This window comes from Crocuta crocuta, unplaced genomic scaffold (genome assembly GCF_008692635.1).
Source record: "Crocuta crocuta isolate KB4526 unplaced genomic scaffold, BGI_CrCroc_1.0 scaffold19, whole genome shotgun sequence".
NCBI classification, from domain to species: Eukaryota; Metazoa; Chordata; class Mammalia; order Carnivora; family Hyaenidae; genus Crocuta; species Crocuta crocuta.
The window spans coordinates 3,454,356-3,476,440 of record NW_027551565.1 but is presented as its reverse complement, the minus strand read 5'-3'; the positions used below and the strand labels follow the sequence as shown (position 1 = coordinate 3,476,440).

The window sequence follows — 22,085 nt, the reverse complement described above, 5'->3', positions numbered from 1 at the left end:
CTCTTCCTACCCCACACCTTACTATCTCATACTAAGTCCATTTACAACAATTCCTTTTAACAAGTACATCATGCATGACGATCAAAAAGAAAAAAAAAGTTACAAGGCATCCTAAAGGCAAAGAACACAGTTTAAAGAGATACAGCAAGCATCAGAACCAGACTAAGATATTGCAGAGATGCTGGCATGATCAGATAAGGGATTTAAAGCAACTATGATTGGGATACCTGGGTAACTCAGTCGGTTAAGCATCTGACTTCAGCTCAGGTTATGATCTCATAGTTTTTGAGTTCTAGCCCAACATCTGGCTCTGTCTCCCTCTCTCTGCTCCTCCCTCACTCGTTCTTTCTCCCAAACATAAACATTTTTAAAAAACTATGATTAAGCCGCTAAGACTCTAATGGATAAAGCAGACAGCATTAAAAAAAAAAAAACAAAAAAAAAACAAAAAAAAAAAACAGGCAATGGAAGCAAAGGAATGGAAAGTCTAAGAAGGGATCAAAAAGAAATGCCTTTGATGGGCTCATTAGTAGACTGGACAGAGCTGAGGAAAGAAGCTCTCAGCTACAGGGTATCTCAACAGAAATAACCAAAACTGAAAACCAATGACAAAAAACACTGTAAAAAACACTATGGAAATAAAAAGGATACAGGTTAAGAAAGAATAAAACGGTCTTTGTTCTCAGATGAAATGATCATCTATACAGAAAATCTAAAAAAAAACATCAACAGAAAAACTCTAGGAAGTAATAAGTGATTATAGCAGGGTTGCAGAATCTAAGGGTAATACACAAAAGTTCACTGCTTTCCTATATACCAGCAATGAACATGTGGAATTTGAAACTGAAAATAGAATTAGCACCCAAATAAATGAAATACTTCGGTATAAATCTAACAAAATATGTACAAAATCTATATGAGAAACCAGTAACTTATGACCACTTGTACCTCTATCACACTATACGTTACACTGTTCTCTCCTCTTGCTGCAATAGATTCCTAACTGATCTCCATACTTCTACATTTGACTCTTTCCTCTTTTCTCTTCATTGCTGCCAAGGTAATCCTGAAATTAAATTTATCCTTTGTTCAAAACTCTACCTCACTACGAGTAAAGCCAACAATTTCATAGTGGCCTCAAAGGACCTGTGTTCTGGCCCCCAAAACCTCCCTAACCTCATCTTCTACCACTCTCCCCCAGGCTTATTCTGCTGCAACCACATAGTCTCCCTGCTGTTCCTCAAACATGGTCCCATTCCAGGAGCTTTGTACTGCTATTTCCTCTTCCCTCTTCATGCCCCATATCATTTTATAGGAATGCCTTCCCTGAATATCCTATATATAAATAGTAACACCTTAATCACACATATCTGCAACACTCCTCTTCTCCCTGTATTTTTTTTCAATGCACTCAAACACTAACACTTGACATAGTCTGTATTTGTGTATGTCTGTCCCATTCCTCCTTCTAACTAGGATGTTAAACAGAGACTTTTCTCCAGTTTGTTCATCACTCTATCTTTGGCACCTAGATCTGTGACTGTCACAAAGTAGGTATACGAATATTTGCTGAAAGAATAAAAATACATAAGCCATCTACCACTGTTGATCTTTCAGATTAAATAAAAACATTCCAAGATGAAAACCATTCTCAATCATTCCTTTGTTAATGTACTAGTCTATTAAGTAATTGCAGGCAGATTACTCCATTCAGTTTATCCATGACAAATCTTTTTTTCAACTTATTGTGTAGGTGTGGCATTTCAAACAAAAATAACTTTATTGATAAATCTACTTTCTTCTACTGACTTCCAGGATTATTGATAATTCAACTAATAGAGTAAGCATGTCAAGAATCACAAACTTCCAGAAAATCAATTACTCTTCCTCAAAAAAGTCAAGAATAAAAATGGATTTAAAGCAAGGATTGGCAAATTTCTACAAAGGGCTAAACAGTAAAAATTTTAGGCCCTGATGGACACATACATACATGGGACACAGTACCTGTCTTTTATTATAACTCCTTAATAACATAAACCTCATTTAGTTCCTGAACACCCACAGAAACAGGCTATAGGACACAGTCTGCCAATCCTGCCTCAGAGAAATATCCTAAGTGCTTAGACTGGTATTTTGCAAATGTCCAAGATACATGCCCATATATACCTAAGGAAGGCATTTAAAAACCCAATTATGAAAAAAGCACAATAAACAAAACAGACCATTCTCAAATTTTTCCTGAGCTCTAAAAGCAGTGTCTTGCATCTGGAGAACTTTTAATGCTTGACATCACTCATCATCAGAGAAATACAAATCAAAACCACAATGAGATACCACCTCACACCTGTCAGAATGGCTACCATTAACAACTCAAGCAACAGATATTGGAGAGAATGTAGAGAAAAAGGATCTCCTTCGCACTCCTGGTGGAAATGCAAACTGGTGCAGCCACTCTGGAAAACAGCATGGAGGTACCTCAAAAAATTAAAAATAGAACTACCCTACAACCCAATAATTGCCCTATTAGGTATTTACCCAAGGGATACAGGTGTGCTGTTTCAAAGGACACAGGCACCCCACTGTTTATAGCAGCACTATCAACAATAACCAAAGTATGGAAAGAGCCCAAATGTCCATTGATGGATGAATGGATAAAGAAGATGTGGTCTATATATACAATGGAGTTATTACTTGGCAATCAAAAAGAATGAAATCTTGCCATTTGCAACTACATGGATGGAACTAGAGGGTATTATGTTACGCGAAATTAGTCAGAGAAACACAAATGTCATAGGACTTCACTCATATGAGGGCATTAAAATACTAAACAGATGAACATAAGGGAAGGGAAGCAAAAGGAATATAAAAACATGGAGGGGGACAAAATATAAGAGACTCTTATATACAGAAAACAGGGTTACTGGAGGGGTTGTGGGACAGGAGATGAGCTAAATGGGTAAGGCGCATTAAGGAATCTACTCCTGAAATAACTGTTGCACTATATGCTAACTAACTTGGATGTAAATTAAACAGTAAGTAAATTTTAAAATTTTAAAATAAATAAAAGAGAAAAAAATGAAAATTTTTTAAGTATTTCAGAGCAAACCAGTGACTTCTAAATAATCTAATACTGAATTCTTCATAAATTAATATTCAATCTTACGACATTTACAATAACTCTTAAAAAAATTTTTAAGTGCCTTATACAGAAACATATTCTTAGACTTTTCAGATAAAGTTTTTTAAAATGAGATCTGCAAAGGTTAAAATTTTCACCTGCCACAATGTTTCCAGAACGTGCCACAACCTTGAATCCATCAGCTACTTTGTCTACACTATCTCCATGGGTAAGCAAAACAATTTCTTCCTTCTGAAGGCCCCTAAACATACAAAAAATAAAACACAACACACAGATATCTTAATTAAAGCTATGATCAATGGGATTTTATGCTTTATTTTCCAGCTTTATTGAAATGTAATTGACATATAACATTGTGTAAGTTAAAGATGTACAACCTGATGATCTGATATATATATACATGTATTATGACATAATTACCATAATAAAGTTAGTTAACACATATCACTTCACATAGTTACCATTCTTTTTTATCTATGGTGAAAACATTTGAGATCTACTCTCTTAGCAACTTTCAAGTATACAATACAGTGTTAAGTGTAGTCACCATCTCTGAACATTAGATCCCCAGAACTTACTCATCTTATCACTAAAGTTTGTTTTTTTTCTTTTAGAAATACTAGCTCACCATACATTTAAATCAAAAAATTCAGAAACAAGTATGTAACTGTGCAACAGTGCTGAATTTAAGTTTATTCTATGCATTATAAAAAAAAAAGCCAAAAGCATTAAATCTCATAAAAGGTACTCTCTTGGGGCGCTGAGGTGGTACAGTCGGTTAAGTGTCTGACTTCAGCTCAGGTCATAGTATCACGGTTCATGGATTTGAGCCCCGCATTTGGCTCCATGCTGACAGCTCAGAGCCTGGAACCTGCTTTGGATTCTGTGTCCCCCCCCTCTCTGCCCCTCACCTGCTCATCCTGTCTCTCAAAAAAATAAATGTAAAAAACCATCAATTTGTAAAATTAATTTTTTAAAAATTTTTTAATATTAATTTATTCTTGGTAGACAGAGAGAACACAAGCAGGAGAGAAGACAGAGGGGGAGAAGCAGAATCTGAAGCAGGCCTCAGGCTCTGAGCTATCAGCACAGAGCCCGATGCGGGGCTCGAACCCACAGACCATGAGATCATGACCTGAGCTGAAGTCAGACGGCCAACCGACTGAGCCACCCAGGCACCACATCAATCTGTAAAATTCAAAAACTGAAAAGAATAAAGAGAAAACTTGGTGATATTGATATAATCAATATAACTTGATATAAATTTCAAGAAGCTACAAATTAGGAATTTCAAAATTTAACCTATTAGGATTTATCTTAAGAACAATAGGCATTTCAGAGCACTAAATATTCAGTAGTTTTATATCAAAAAGTAATAGTACTAATACTGATAGTGTTATCAGCTATACAGAGTATACATACATATCATAGGTTAAAACAAATATTAAATAATTAATATAATTAGTAATTGAGATTTTCAGCCTCAGAGTAAGGAGATCTAAAATTAAAGGAGTTAGATAAAAACCCTATAAACTTTCATTTTAATTGGAAATGAAAGTGTACACTGATTTTGCTTTTTCTAAAAGAATACATTTGACTAACTTCATTCATTGAAAAGGCCTAGAAACAAAGACAATCCAGTAGCAATGTGGATCTCTACTTCTCATGCCAAACAAATTAAAGGCACGGATTAATGAAGATGTCACATTTATCAAACACAACACGTACACTTTCTCTGACCCTGATTCAGACAACTATAAAAAGACATTTTTTTTTATATTATGAGAAAACCTGAAAGAGGATTGAATATTAAGAAGTAAAAAAAAAAATAAATTAAAAATAAAGCAAAAAGATAAACTATATTAAAGCCAAAACAATGTTTTGAGTTTACTAACTGCTGTCATCATTGTTGTTTACTATTAACGGAGGTGAGTTCCAGAATTTTAGAACTAGGAAGGCAGACAGAAAAACTAAACAGATCTTTAGATTTAAAACTTCTTGCAGAATCATACAGCATCATGATTCCTAAAATGGTTCTCAAGACTAGTCACTTGAGATACAGATGAATGTAAGCAACCTCTCCATTATGAAGTAGATAAGCAATGGATTTAAAATGTATTTTGGTATTGAATAGCTTCAGTTCGTAAAATTATTTTGAGCCACCTTCACTGTTTTATTAATCTTATTTTGAAAAATGAGGATCTTTGAACAGATACACTTATTTTTGCTCTTCCTCAAAATTAAAGAGGAGCCAGCCACAGCCAGTTTCATGTATAAATTGGGATTATGTCTCTATTTTAGATAAAAATAAGTTCGTAACTTGGATTTTAAAGTTTCTGATCTGTCCAATTTGGAGAACACTATTAAGAATTAATTGAGGCACAAATCAATGGAGCCTTTAAAAACATTATACACATTATGATCAAAAAGAATGAAATCTTATCATTTGCAACAACATGGATGGAACTACAGTGTATTATGCTAAGCGAAATAAGTCAGAGAAAAATAAATACTGTATGATTTCACTCATATGTGGAATTTAAAAAACAAATCAGATGAACATAGGGGAAGTAAGAATAAAGTAAGATAAAAATAGAGGGAAGCAAACCCTAAGAGACTCTTAAATACAGAGAACAAACTGAGGGTTACTGGAGGGGAGGGCTAAATGGGTGATGGGAATTAAGGAGAGTACTTGTGACAAGCACTGGGTGTTACCTGTAAGTGATGAATCACTGGATTCTACTCCTGAAATCAATACTACACTATATGTTAACTAACTCAAATTCAAATTAAAAAAAAAAAAAAAAGAACCTTATATGTTAATAAACAAAACAAACCCATAACTAAAAATAATTAGCAGATAAAAGAAATGATAATAAGGAGCACCTGGGTGGCTCAGTCAGTACCTGAGCAACTGACTTCCGCTCAGGTCATGATCTTCTGGCTCCTGAATTGGAGCCCCTAGTGGGGCTCTGTTCATAGCTCAGAGCCTGGAGCCTGCTTAGGATTCTGGGTCTCCCTCCCTCTCTGCCCTCCCTCATTCATGCTCTCTCAAAAATAAATTAAAAAAGAAAGAACAAAGGAAGGAAGGAAGGAAGGAAGGAAGGAAGGACGGACGGAAATGTAATTAAGTAACTGCATCATGGATAGACTTGTACACAAATATATGTTGTACACTTGGAACTAATGTAACATTGTGTCAACTATACCTCAATTATAAATAAAAATAGACTTAATGGATATGCCAGAAAAAAAGGGGGGACACCTGGGTCTGACTCCAGCCCAGGTCATGATCTCAAGGTTCATAAGTTTGAACCCCACATCTGGCTCTGCGCTGACAGCTCTGAGTCTGGAACCTGCTTCCAATTCTGTCTCCATCGCTCTCTGCCCCACCCCCTCTCCTGCTGTCTCTGTCTCAAAAATAAATAAAACATTTTAAAAAAAGATTATATCTCAGTAAAGATATAGTAAAGATATAAGTAAAGTCTCTCTCAAAAATAAACAAGCATTAAAAAAAAATCTTTTAAAAGGTAACTCTGTTAATTGACATCAGCCTGCACTTTACAGATTTAATGCAGTAAGGGGGAAATGGCATTTTAAAGTAAAAATGAAATTTAAGGGGCGCCTGACTGGCTCAGTCAGTAGAGCATGCATGTAACTCTGGATCTCAGGGTTGTTAAGTTTGAGCCTCATGATGGGTGTAGAGATTACCTAAAATCTTTAAGAAAATAGATAAATAAGAATAAAAATGAAATTTAAGTCAAAATGAAGTTAAGTGAGAGGGGCCCCTGGCTGGCTCAGTCTGTGGAGCATGCAACTCTTGATTTTGGAGTCATGAGTTTGAGACCCACATTGGGTATAGAGATGACTTTAAAAAAATGAAGCAAGTAAGTAACACTATTAATAGTCTACCAAAGTGAGCTTTACCCAAAACATGAAAAAAAACCCAAAAAAGGAAAGTTTCTAGTCTTTTAGAAAACTGAATGAAAACTCAATAATTTTTTTTAACACAAGCAGAAGATAAAGGATTATAGGAAGTTATGAATAGCTCATTCACCTATCTTATAATAGATTAGAGCTTTAGCACCTTATCTATTATCACCTAGCAACAAAATCAGTTAATACATTCACTATATTAAAAGATAGTACACTAGGTACAGTTACGCTCAACACAGAGAAAGAGAGGAGGAAAACATAACACATAGTTAGTAATGAGTCCAACAATTTGGCTGTTTGTTAAGTACCCAGCAAAAAACATGAGGGAAGAGCTATACAAACACATTTGGTAGATACAAGATAGTTTAAAACATCATCGATTTGCCACACTTGGCACCAGTGTTTAAAATCAAACTGCAAAAAGTAAAAAAAGAAAACCCAGAAATGCACAGGTGTCTCTAAATTAGGTCGTAAGTGCCTGCCTTGTTCCTAATTAGCCTCACCACCACCGTCTGCTGTCCTGACACTCAAATGGAAAACCAATATGACAATTACACTGATGGCCACTAGTATGGCCTCATTATGATCAAGAATTACAGATTTTCTAATTCTGAAGAATAACAATCCCAACTTTAAATTAGGTGCTCTACTAACCGTTCTTATTCATCTAAAAATAGCTATAATACCTGAACAACGAGCATGTGTTGTCCACACTAATACTGAAGACTCCATCTTCTCTAACACTTTTTTTGTGCACAGTACCTCCAAATACCTTATTCATCATCTGTTCAAAAAAGAATAAATTGACATTAATGTAAATCAAAAGAAAATTACCCAGTCATTTTCTTATGCTAATTTAGTAATTTTTATTTATTTTCAGGATATCTGCTTTGTTTGTGCCCCCAAAAATCAAAGAGTTAGATAAATATAGATAACTTGGTATTATCATATGAAATTATACAGTTATTAAGAAGAATAGTTATAAAACAAAACTAGATTAAAAATCTGATCTGAGGTTAATTTCTATTAAATGCAGATTTTCCATTTACTGTACTTTAATTCATCTGTTAAAAATGGAGATTTAATACTTACATCTGAGTTTAATTTAAAAGCATTTCATAAGGTACTCTGAGCTTAGAAAAAGAGCAGACAATAGGAGAGCTGTGGTATTAAAACTAGACAGGTATAAATTTCGCCAAGTGGTTGAATCTTTGGCCCCAAAGGAATAGTCTGAAAGCCTGCAGAAGGCTATGGTGTGGAGACAGCATAAGCAAGAATATCTGGTCTTTCAATTAAATCCATTTGTACAAATCCCATACACCTACAGACTCTTATTTCAAATGGTCTCTTCATTCTGCCCCTCCTTGTGTCAGTCTTCTAATTTGTCATTCACGTTTGCCCAACCTCCTCCCCAACATCAAATAAACACACAGATTCTTACAAGCACTATTTCTGACTGATGTAACCACTACAACTCATCTGGGTTTGTCTGTTCCAGAACAGGTGTCATAAGATATATGTAACCAAGCAGGTTACAGGGTGACCCAGCTCCCAACACAAAAGCAGGCAGAGGGCTAAATAAATGTTCGTTCTTATAGTGCACAGTGGAATATTCCTCAAAATCATCAACAAATGCTGCCCTCTTCATTCTCCTCTGAAGACATTTAAAATAAAACTTCCTAAAATAAAGGTTTGGGTTAAGCCCAGAAGGAAAAATTTGTTAACCCATTTAGTCCAGTATTTCCCAAACTAAAAACCCACATATTAAACACTTTCTGGAGCGCATTAACTACCATATAGTTTAGGAAACACTGCTACAGTCTAACCAGTCTCCTTGCCTCTAGTCTTGCCCACCTTTCAGCCTATATTCTAGAGATCTACCATTGTCAGCTATGATTGTGTTTGTCCATGATTAATTTCTTCAATGGCTCTCTACCATCTACAGCAGAGTTGGTAAACTTTTCCTGTAAAGAGTAGGTATTTTAGTCTTTGCAGGTCCTACTGCCTCAGAAGCAACTAGGCAATTCTTGCCATTATTGTAGCACAAAAGCTATAGATCCACAGACAACATTTAAAGAAATGGATACGGCTATGTTCCAATAAAACTTTCTTCACAGACACTGAAATCTGATTTCATTTAATTTTCACATCACAAAGTGTAATTCTCTTTAAAAAAAAAAAAATTATGCCAGGGCACCTGGGTGGCTCAGTCAGTTAAGCATCCAACTCTTGGTTTCGGCTCAGGTCATGACTTCACAGTTCATGAGACAGAGCCCCAAGTAGGGCTCTGTGCCGAAAGTACAGAGCCTGCTTGGAATTCTCTCTCCCCCTCTCTCCCTGTCCCCTCCCCAAATAAATAAACATTAAAATAAACACAGTTTAGAAAATTTATTTCAAGTCTTTAAAACAGTAAAAACTGGAGTGCTAGGGTGACTCAGTTGATTGAACAACTGACTCCTGATTTCAGCTCAGGTCATGATCCCAGGATCATGAGATCAGCCTTGGCATTGGGGCTCTGTGCTGAGCATGGAGTCTTCTTGAGGCTCTATCTCTGTCCCTCTCCCTGCCTTACACTAAAATAAATAAAAATGAAAAATAAAAAATAAACACAACTATTCTTAGGTTGCAGGTCATACAAAAAGAGTCAATGGGCCAGATTTGGAGGCAGGCTATAGTTTGCTGACCCTCTGTCTACAGGATAAAGGCCAAGTCACTTATATTAATAAAAGCTTTCATTACATGGTCCCTATCTAATATCACCTCTTTTCCCCACCTCCCACCCCCAATTCTCTACTCCAGTCATTCAAACAAGTGTAACTGCCAAAAGAGACCATGTTCTCTCCCTCATATCTTCAGATTTCCTCACAGTCCCAGAGGCCTAATAAATCATGTGGCCCAAAGTAGTCATTAAAATTTGCTGAATGAAAAATAAATGCTTTCTTTTATATACTCAGTGAAACTTGTGCTCCTCTACCTCCTTTAATTTGCTATTCTTAATTAAAAGACAGCTGAATGATCAAGAAAACTAAAGTTGTTGAAACTTAACACAACTTAAAAGTCCACAAAATCTAAATTAAATGCTTTAACATAGCCAAAGGCATGCCCTAAAATTTGAAGTTATCTTACCTGTTGAGGCAGCTTTCATGTGGTTTGTTTTTTTGGGGGTTTTTTGGCACGGGGTTGGGGGGGCGAGGGGGCAGGGTGTTCTTGATTATGCTACTTAAGGTTGAAATGCAAAGAGTTGACAACCAGTTAAGCTTGTGTTTGTGAGAAGAAGAGATAACTTTACCTATCGTAAAACAATTGGCTTTCTTGTTAAATTCTTGTTTTAATATTCTATTTTGACTTAAGGAAAGGATTTTCAGTATGGATTCCTCATAACCCCAATGTCCCAAATACTTCAAAAGAAACTCAGGCAGTACTCCAGATCTACCACCCAATCAGATCAGCATCTGTCTTATTTACCAGTTTTACAACAAGGTTTAGATTTGGGAGGAAGAAAGGGAAGGAAATTCCCTTTTAATAAAAGTAATTTGACAACACCTCATCGACGTGTGTAAAGAAACCAAACACTTATAATAAAGATATTTCTTGGGATTAAAAAAGAAAAGGGAAAAAAAAAAAACGGAAACCAAGTGAAATTACAACAGTGAAGAGCCAAGTTATAATCTAGAAGGTATCTGCTATATATAATTGGCTAATGTTTAGTATCCAACATATACAAACACAGTAAAATAAAACAATGTAATAGAAATATGGGCAAAAATCATTAACATGCTTCTATACTAAAGCAGATACTACTGGCAAGTAAACATACAAATCTTACAATAATAAAGACAATGAATGCTAAGGCTACAATGTGATCCCATTTAATGCCTCTTCAGATAGGCAAATCAAAAAAGAAATGTGACAATGTTAAAGGCCTGGCAGGAATATAGAGCACAAAGAATTTTCATATACTGCTACAGGAATGAAAACTGGAGGGAAATATTACTAGTAAAGCTGAGATTCAGCATTTCAATTCAGTTACCCTAGAGAAAAGTTAGAGTATGTAGAATGCCAGAAGACAAGTACAAAAATATTCATGGCAGTATAATCTGTAAGAGCAAAAAACTGGAAAAAGATCAGCAATACTAATAGTGAAATGTATAATTAATCTGTACTATTCAAACAAAAAATTCAGTAGTGAAAATGAGTAACTTACAATTAAATGTATTAACATGCAGAATTTCACTTATATAAAGATCAAGAGGCAAACTAAATAACATTATTTAAGGATATAAGCTTATGTATAAAGCTGTAAGGAAAAGAGAATGAATAATAAAATTCAGGAAAAGTGCTGCCTCTGGTAGGAAAAGAGAAAAGTATGCATGGAGAAAAGTATAAAGAGAGTTTCAAAAGTTGTACTAATATTTCTTATGCTGAGCAGAGGGTAATAGAGATAAATGGAGCAATGAGCAGGACAAACTTTTTTCTTCTAAAGAAAAGAATTACCAGAAAGCAATTAGAAAGGCTCTGACAAGAGAATCCCATGAATGGGAAAAGATGGGACATAAGACACTGAAATTAGTAAAATTTCAGAATGCTATTGGGGGCAAAAGTACACCCCACAGTAAGACTTTTAGTGCTAATCTTACCCAACTAACAGCCACTAAGAAATAGAAGTCAGTCCTTTATAGACAACATTATTAGCTAGATGTGTCACCTACACCAACATTTTATGGAAAGACAATTTTTGTCTAAAGGACCACGATCAGCCTATTCCATTGTCCTACTATGTAAGTTTAGAGGACAAAAAGGCAATCTGCTGTACACATTTAACCTGAGCAGGCCTGGCTCTGGCTACAATAAGATCCCTACTAAATAACAGAAAAATTAGGCCTTACAGTTATATGGAGGACTGGCATAAGGGAGAAACAACCACTAGCACTTAAATTAAGGCAACACTTTCCACATGTATTTCACTGTAAGTGGGTCCTGAAAAAAGGTATCTGTGAGAGTCTTCCTTACAGAATGTTATAATGCCTCTCAATCTACTAAAAACCATTTAACTTAAGTTGTGCTATATGATTAATATTGACTACACTAGCATGGGAAATCAATCATGTAAATACATTACATCCTAGTGTGAAGATTATATTAAAAAAAAAAAGAGTCATCCAAATATCAACTAAATCAAGATGCAGGCTCTTCTAAGAAAATGCATTCATTAGAATACTATATAAGAAAATCTAAAAATAAGTTATTATCCAAGTCAAATTCATAATCACCAGTTGGCATTTCAGAGAACATTAACAGGGGAAAAAGAGCCTTTTGCTGAAAAATGCTTGTTGCCTAGAGAAGAAAGTAACTATTGTTGTAGCTTCTGTACCTTGTACGTCACATATTTTTAGTGATCAGTGTTTCCTCTAAATCAAAGTGGAAAACTATAACAAACAATTAGCAAGAAATGAAATCTGGTAAAGCTGTTTTATAGACCAATGATTCCTAATATTCTGCTCTTGTAATCAAGCACTGGAATAAAATATATTCACATTCTTTGCTTGAATAATTTAGTTTTTAACTTATATCCAAGTTAGTTAGAATATATTCACATTCTTATGTGTTGATTCATATTTTTTTACTTTGCTAAATGCTCCAGAGGTAGCTAAAAGAAAATATACTGGTCTGCTCACCTTCTACCTTTTACACATTAGCCTCCTTCTGTATAAAATTCATATTAAAGTACAAAGGATTTATCCAGATTGTTTAAAAAAAAAAAAAGACTCCCTCTGTTTTGCCCACTTACTAAAATTTCAAATTATCTTCAATCCAAAAACTTAAAACAACTCAGTCATTGGAAGAAAGAACACATCATCTTAATTATTAAGCTACACAGGCAAGTAATCAAAAATTAATAGGCATTCTCAATAATCAATTAGGGAGGAACAGAGTATCATGGGTAAGTAAAAAGTATCTGAATTAACACCAATTCCGTCTAGTTAATCAAGATCTTGCAATTAGATTAATTCCCCTTGATCCTGACCCTCTCCTCCCTTCCACTTTAGTACATGCTAAAGCCAAAAGGTGGGCAAATGGAAAAAGAGATCAAGACAATCCACAAGCAAGTGAAGCTAGTCACCGTATTTATTTGGCTATTCTCATCATAGCAGAGAATTCTAAGTATAACAAAAAGTATCTTGCTTCTGACACTACAAAAGTCAAAATACTGTAACATGTTCCTTAGTAATTACTATTACTCAGGGAATATCTTCCTAGCTAATTTTCAGATGACATGGTTATATAAGACACATTGTTAAAAATTATCTCAATTAGAAAATCATTTCGCTTACAACCACTAGGGGTAACTTTTCCTAAATGTATTTATTTCTATTTCCACCTCCTTAGTAAATAGATCTTACTAAACAAATCATTCTAAGTTAACAGCAGGTTACTGGTTCAGTATTATCTTCCCCATTATCGTATTCAGTAATCACATTCTACTAGTCTAATAAACTTATACTACTTAAAAATAAAGTAACCAAGAAAGTATCAAAACAGCCAAAATAGATTTCTAAACACCTAACTTATATAAGAATAGCTAATATCTAGACCTCAGTCCCTATTTATTCTTGTTTTTGATATAATTCCAAGATGTATATACTTATTAACAATACAGTAGAGACACTCGGCAGACACCAACTTAACAAAATAATCAAAATTAACACTGTCTGTAATGGTACACACAGACATCGCGTGCCTCCTAACTAGATGCTCTGAGGAGAACACAGCATCACTTCTGTGGTACTCCTGCCAAAAAAAACAACAACAACAAACAAAAAACTAAATCTAACAATGAGGAAATAGCAAACAAACCAAAATTGTAGGATAATCTACAGAGCTAGAATATCCTTTTTTTTTTTTTTTTTTTTTTCCAAACTGTCAAGGTCATGAAAGAAGGAAAAGACTGAGGAATGGTTCCAAAGTAAAGGTCTGATAATAAAGAGACATGACAACTAAATACACATGGTCCTGGACTGGATCCAGGACTTATAAGGGGCATTATTAATGAGAAAAACAGTACAATGTAAAGTCACTCTGTAGATTAGATGCAAAAGTGAATCAGTGTTAACTTCCTGATTTTGTTATTTGTACTGTGGTTACACAGGAGAGAGCCCTAGCCCTTAAGAAATACAACAAGTAACAGGACATCATGTGTGCAACTTACTCTCAAAGGTTAAAAGTGTCAATAAGGGAACTGAATGAAAATATACAGAAACTCTGTGTACTATTTCTATAACATGTAAATCTGAATGTCTAAGTTTTTTCTTTTTGTTTTTTTAAAATGGGTGGTGTTAATGTATGCAGTAATACAGTTATTTTTTCTACAAAGTGATTTCCACTCAGGTCAGTTCTGCCATGCTATTGTAGCAATTTGTTAACAGTTGTAATATGCACAAATTAACTCATACAACTAAATATCCTACACACTCTAAAGACAGAAAATACTAATATAGTACGAGTCACAAACAGGATAAAATTAAATCAACTCTTAAGGCAAATTCACAGATGTACCTGCATGCCATAGCAAATTCCAAGAACAGGCTTGCCAATAGTGAATATTGCTGGATCAAACCAGGGAGCATCTTCTGCATACACAGAATTAGGGCCTCCAGAGATGATAATCGCACTGTGGATTTAAGGCAGAGAGTCAGTGAAGAATCTCTAACAGCTGATTATTTTTATTTTATTTTATTTTATTGAGAGAGAGAGAGAGAGAGAGAAAGTGCATGAGCGGAGGAAAGAGGCAGAGGGAGAAAGAGAATCTCAAGCAGGCTCCACACTCAGTACAGAGCCTGATGATGGGCTCCATCCCACAACCCTGGGATCATGACCTGAGCCACGGGTCATGATCCCAGGTGTCAAATCAGATGGTCAGCCAACTAAGCCACCCAGGCACCCTCTAACCACTAATTTTTATGCAAAGTCTATAGTCTCTCTCCTTTGAAGCACTGAGGGAGACCCAATACAGATTCAGGGATTCTGCTGTTTCCAGTATATTATAGCAAATCCAACCTCCTACACAGCTTAATCATTTTTACTCTACTGCAATGTGTGAAAGTCTATTGATTCAATATTCAGTTATTAATAAGTACAAACTTCTAATACAAAAACGCTAATGTTTCTATCTGTGAAGATTTAGGGTGAATTTGTTTTGTCTTCTTCATTCACAAAGTAAATGAGAATGCTAAAGGGAGGAGGAAAAATACAGACCTTCTGGGACACAAAGGAGTAAAGCACGTCACAGAAAGACCCTGGATGACTCAAAGCAAGATACATCAAAGGATGACAGAATATGAATAATAACCTAACTTTTGGCTGAAGACCTGTCCAACATTCCCAACTGTTTTACCTAAGATAGGGAACTAACATATGACTTTTGCCCATATGGCATTCTCTCAGAACCCAGTCAATATTACATCTTCGCTATATCACAATTTACAGAGCATTCTATGGGTTAACTTGGGAGTCCCAACTGTTATTATGAAAAAGGCTGCAAACTGAGGCCTATGCTCCTCACATGGCCACTGATAAATCCAATTTGGCCTTCAGCATTCATTCAAAAAATTTAGAACATTTTAATATTGAAAGTTTTACATAAAAATCTACATTTCTGGGTTTTCTTTAGGAAGGGGGCGGGGGAATCTGGCATCACCTGAACTTCACTCTCACACGGCTACAAATACCAGAATCACAGAGACCTGCACCTCCAGTAAAGATTTAATTGTATAAGAAGCTGCTAAAGGGGTGACTGGGTGGCTCAGTCGGTTAAATGTCCGACTTCTGCTCTGGTCATGAACTCATGGTACGCTGCGTTCAAGCCCCACATTGGGCTCTGTGCTGACAGCTAAGGGCCTGGAGCCTGATTCAGATTCTGTGTCTCCCTTGCTCTCTGCCCCTCCCTTGTCTCTCCCCTGCTTCATATTCTGTCTCTCTCAAGAATAAACATTAAAAAATTTATTTTAATTCCTAAGCTAAAACTCTATAAAATATACTCAATAATCAAGACCCTAAAATTGCAGTATACTTAGTTTTATAAAATATAACCACTGCGGACTGCTCAGCATCCTTCAATAATCTGCTAAACAACTCAGGACTGTAAGATTTTTTTTCCTCATGTTTGTTTATTTTTGAGAAAAAGAGAGACAGTGTTAGCAAGGGCAGGGGCAGCAGAGAGAGAGGGAGACACAGAATCCAAAGCAGGCTCCAGGCTCTGAGCTGTCAGCACAGACCCCAACACGGGGCTCAAACTCATAAGCTGTGAGATCATGGCCTGAGTAAAGTTGGCCACTTAATGGACTGAGCCACCCAGGTGCTCCAGGACTGTAAGATTCTTAATACTATTAACAAGAATAGACAAAGGACTTAGTCAAAGATGAAACACAAGGAGTATTTAAGCCAATTATGAAAATTCTTATCTCAATAACTCTCAAGAAGAGCTAATCAGTCATTCTGGGTCTTAAATTTCTACCTGCAATTATTTTGAAACTAACTTGCAATTACAAAGCCCAATAAACCATAAGGCATTCCAGATACCAATTTTATGTATCAAGCAGGTCTAGCTTACAAAAACAAGAAGGTTAAGAGGTCTCCTCTGTCACAGTACTAACATTCTAGGAAAAGGGTGATCAAATAGATCTCTCAGCAGACAGGATTACAGTAATCAAAGCCACAGTGCTATAGTTCCTATACTCCTACAAAGAAAGAACCTCTGGACATAAGCAAGACTTAGGAATCGCTTGTGATCAGGGGGCAGGAAAAACAATTAACATTCTATTGCCAAGGATTTGGCTATCATATTTTTAAACTAAGACTAGGTTAGCTTGTTGGAGATTTTTTTGTTTGTTTTGGGTGAAGGGAATGAAGGAGCCTAGTTAGATATGACAGAGAATTCAGAATTCTTGCACCATTTTTTTTGATTCCCTAAAACTGGTTCTCACTGGCATACAGAGACTGTTCCATTAGATAAACTCAAGGGTCCCTTCTTAATCTAAAAATTCTACAGTTTAAAATATAGTTTTATCTATATTCTAAGACTAGTACAGAGTTAAATTTAAACCTGTCTATTCTGATGTCCAATTCATTCTATTTCAGAAATAAAAATCACAGGAATAACATATCTGTGAAGTCTTTAAAAGTTAAACATTTCTCTCATGGAAAAAATGTTTTTAAGATAAATTAAACATCTTCTATTTTGGAGGAAACATAGCAATCATGTTTTAGAGCCGATTAAGGTTACAAATTGCAGCTCCTTGCTTCTGGCAACACTTTTAATAAGGGAAAAAAACATTAATTACTTGAGAAAAGGCATAGCATTAACCAGAAATTGTTAAAAGGAAGAGACTATAGAGAAGCTGGCTGTCATTTTGACTAGTTCTGAGCATATAAGCTGTTGAGCCAGACCTTATATTAGACTTGAGAAATCTTCATATTTTAGAAATTTAAGTCTTTTGGGATAGGAAGCAAGAGAGACTCATTGGACACAGAATTCTTCTCATTTAGGTATTCTAGCCACAGTATACATTCCTTTGATCAAATGCTCTGGGATGAATGAAAGAATGACCATAATAGCCAAATACAAGTATGACCCCAAAATCCTATAAAATATAAAANGCTCAGTCAGTTGAGCATCTGACTTTGGCTCAGGTCATGATCTCACGGTTTGTGAGTTCGAGGCCCGAATCGGGCTCTGTGCGGACAGCTCAGAGTCTGGAGCCTGCTTCAGATTGTGTCTCCCTCTCACTCTGTCTTCCCATGATCATGCTCTGTCTCTGTCTCTCGATGGTAAATAAACATTAAAGAATAATAATAAAAAAAATAAATTAAGGCAATCTTTTTAACTAAAAAAGAAAATTAGGGTGACTTAGTCAGTAAAGCATCCAACTTTGCATCTGGTCATGATTTCATGGATTGTGAGTTTGAGCCCCACACTGGGCTCTCTGCTGTCAACACAGAGCCCCATTTGTTTTGTTTTGTTTTGTTTTAATTTTTTTTTTTAATGTTTTTATTTATTTCTAGGAGAGAGAGAGAGACAGCGTGAGCAAGGGAGGGTCAGAGAGAGAGGGAGTCACAGACTGAAACAGGCTCCAGGCTCCGAGCTGGCAGTCAGCACAGGGCCCGACGCGGGGCTCGAACCCACGAACCGCGAGATCATGACCTAAGCGAAAGTAGGACGCTTAACCGACTAAGCCACCCAGGCGCCCCAACACAGAGCCAGCTTTGAATCCTCTGTCCCCTTCTCTCCGTCCCTCCCCTACCTCTGCACGTTCTCTCTCAAAAATAAACATTAAAAATAAATAAAAATAAAATACAAATATGGTTTTTCAAAGAAAAATTTCCTTTAATTTTTTTAAAATCAGAACCATGGAAAATTTCTTGTAAAACCACTGCATGTCTTATATTCATTCAAAAAATTCACTGCCTAAGCAAATTAATAAAAACCTCCTACAATCTAAGCTCAATCTCCTAAGAAAACATAAGTGAAAAGTCTACCGGAATCCTTGCTCTTTTATAGCAAATGCTGGTGTTTCCAAGGGGAAGATTTCCGACTGCACGAACAGTTCTCGCACTCTTCGGTCTATGACTTTCCCGTACTGGGCACCAGCATCCAGAATGACAACAGCTCCTTCATAGTGGTGGCGGCCGTCCTTAAGGTCTCCTCCAGCATTCTCCAGCTGCAATTATTAAGACAAAGGTCTGCTTAATTATGAAAAGTAGAGCTACCTTTAAAACCAAGGGTCACTGTCAGCTCCAAAAACAGAAACAAAAAATTTAGGGCTTTGCCAATTCAAAGCACTTTTTTTAAAAAATTTTTTTAATGTTTTATTTATTTCTGAGAGAGAGAGCGAGAGAGAGCGCGAGTGTGAGCAGGGGAGGGGCAGAGAGAGAGGGAGATACAGAATCTGAAGCAGGCTCCAGGCTCTAAGCTAGCTGTCAGCACAGAGCCCGACGTGGGGCTCAAACCCACGAACCGAACCGTGAAATCATGACCTGAGCTTAACTGACTGAGCCACTCAGGTGGCCCTCAAAGCACTTTTTTTAAAGGGAAGATTTTTAAGGTCACCTAGGTGGCTCAGTAGGTTAAACGTCCGACTTTGGCTCAGGTCATCTCACAGTTCTTGAGTTCAAGCTCCACATCGGGCTCTGCACAGACAGCCCAGAGCCTAGAGCCTGCTTCAGATTCTGTCTCCTGCTCTTTCTGCCCCGCCCCCTTTCTCTCTCTCAAATAAAACAGAAAAAAAAATTTAAGGGGAAGATTTTTATACATATCCATACATGGGCACACATAAACACTTTAATAGAGGCTACCATTTATTGGCTACCTGATATAACCACTTTACATATAAATGTATTAAGTGTGTTGTTATCTAATAGGGTGGGCATACAACTCAGCTGTGCCAAAATACAGTCCTGGTTTATGCCTGTTACACTGGTATTATTAGGAGTGCCTTCTTTGAATCTCAAAAGCATCCTAGCTTGAACAATAAATAATTATATGGTCACCCTATCTAACAGTCACAGCAGTCCTATGAGGGATTTTCTGATGAGGAACTGAAAGTTTGCTGCCAGAGTACAACATGCTCAAACTCACTTCATCAGGACTTTTTTTGTATTACCTGAGGAAATGCTATATGTGTGCATCTAGCCCTTAACAATAAAACTGTGTTAAGTTTTTTAACCTTATGTCTATCAAGTATACATTGATTACACTTTTCTAGAAAGCAACTTGGCAAAATGTAAAATTTTTAACTATATCTGCTGAAATAGTTACGTGGAACTGGCTTCAAATAATGCAGGAGTAGGTGGGTATGCACGAAACAAGACTGCCTATGCACTGAAATCATTGAAGTTAGATGATAAGTACACAGTGTTCATTTTAGTCCAGTCTCTATTCTGTTTTTGTACATTTCACATAAGAAAAAACTAAAAGCTGTGTTTTTACTCTGGAAATCCACTTGTAGGAAGCATATTAAAATGTTTTTTTATCCCATTTTAAAATACTTTATCAAGTAAAAGAATGTTATGTGCATGTATGAAAAAGAACATATGAACATAATAGGGACAGCTTTACACAAAAATATTAACAGAGGTTATATCTGAGTAATGAGCAATAGTGACTTAAAATTTTATTTCCTGGGGTGCCTCAGTGGCTCAGTCAGTTAAGTGAAATCCTGATTTCAGCTCAGGTCATGATCTCAAGATTCCAAAGATCGAGCCCCACAACACATTCTGCTCAGTGAAGAGCCTGCTTGGGGTTCTCTCTCTCTTCCTCTCTCTCTGCCCCTCCCCTGCTTGCATGCGTGCTCTCTTAAACTTTAAAAATATTAAAATTTTTCTTATAACTCTTCAGTACATTTTAAAGGTTTATAATAAACATTTTTGGAGTTTTCCCACCTCCAGTTGTAAAATTTTCACATAAAAAAGCGTAAGCCAGTCCTTCACACACTTCTGTAATCCTTTCCATCTCTCTTCCTTTTCCATTTATGTGAAAAAATAAATGCAGACCTCACAACTTCACCAACACTTCCACTGCAGTAATGAAAAAAGCAACAATCGCAGCCATCTACAAAAGACTTGAGAAGGACCAAACCAGAGGCCAGAAAGGATTATTCAGATCACAAAATGGATATTTTAATCATACAAATACTAACAACGTAGAAAAATCAGATCACACAAAGAAGTTTATAGACTATACTAGAATAAAAGAAATGCTAAAACTTTTTCCTTCCAGACTTTTGCCCTTAGTCAGATTATACACATGCAGGTGCATACACGCTACCCCTTAAAGAATTTGTCTAAATGAAGTGCCTGGGTGGCTCAGTCAGTTGAGCATCAGACTTCGGTTCAGGTCATGATCTCTCGGTTTGTGAGTTCAAGCCCCACATCAGGATCACTGTGTCAGTACAGAGCCGACTTCAGGTCCTGACTCTCCCTCTCTCTGTCCCCCCGCTCCCCCAGTCTCAAATATAAATAAACATTTAAAAAAATTTTTTTAAGAATTTGTCTAAAATTCATTAATCTTAATTGGGGCGCCTGGGTGGCTAGGTTGGCTGAGCGTCCAACTTTGGCTAAGATAATGATCTCACGGTTCGTGAGTTCGAGCCCCATGGTAGAACATCTGCTGTCACCACAGAGTCCACTTTAGATCCTCTGTTCCCCTCTTAACCTAATTTTTTAAAATGTTTTATTTATTTCTAATAGAAACTGCATGAGCAGGGATGGTCAGAGAGGGCGACAGAATCCGAAGCAGGCTCCAGGCTCCGAGCTAGCCGTCAGCACAGAGCCCGACACCACGTTGGAACCCACAAACCATGTGATCATGACCTGAGCCGAAGTTGAACACTTAACCGACTGAGCCACCCAGGTGCCCCAACCTAATTTTTATAAAGAACAGAAAGTGTTTTTGAATGACCACTTTGTTACTGTGTAAATTTCTCAGATTTCAGTCCCCTTATCACAGTCATAATTTTTATCAAATCCAAGTACTAACCTGTTTTTTTACATTGCAGGCAGAGTTCTCCCTTTGCATGATTCAGACATGTACGAATCCACCATTGTTTATATCAAAGTTCAGTTAATTAACACCAGTTTGCAACAACATGGCTCAAATTTCAGTTACAATATATTAACTGTGAGTAATTACACAAAGCACAAACTTCATTGCCAGCTCTTCAATCCACAAGTTATCACATAAAGAACAAACATTATGATGAGTTACCGATATGTCCCTTCTTTCAAAGTTTATTAGCAACTGGTCACTGCAAAACAAAACAGCTAGAGTACAGTTGTGTTACTGCCTTGTTGCCCAGTGATAAATCCACATGACATTTTACTCCTATGGGGATAATCCAAAGAGGGGACTGACCAATAAAGATGAAAGTGCAGCAGGGGCACCTGGGTGGCTAAGTCGGTTCAGCGTCCAATTTTTGGTTTTGGCTCGGACCATGATCTCATGGTTCATGGGTTCAAG

At 36.4% G+C, this 22,085-nt stretch overlaps 1 protein-coding gene across 5 annotated transcripts in view; it reads right to left on the bottom strand.

Moving 5' to 3' along the window:
• GMPS (guanine monophosphate synthase) overlaps positions 1-22,085 on the bottom strand; it is an 85,709-nt gene that overhangs the window by 29,253 nt on the left and 34,371 nt on the right. For 3 of the 5 annotated variants that reach the window (XM_077750087.1, XM_077750084.1, XM_077750086.1), the window contains exons 2-5: positions 18,608-18,789; positions 14,630-14,744; positions 7,762-7,859; positions 3,277-3,380 (exon numbers count right to left, since the gene is read on the bottom strand). In XM_077750087.1, coding sequence (XP_077606213.1) covers positions 3,277-3,380; positions 7,762-7,859; positions 14,630-14,744; positions 18,608-18,789 — 499 coding nt within the window. Of the gene's footprint in view, positions 1-3,276; positions 3,381-7,761; positions 7,860-14,629; positions 14,745-18,607; positions 18,790-20,509; positions 20,612-22,085 lie in introns of those variants that run through there. The other 2 variants (XM_077750083.1, XM_077750088.1) reach the window with 2 other exon arrangements.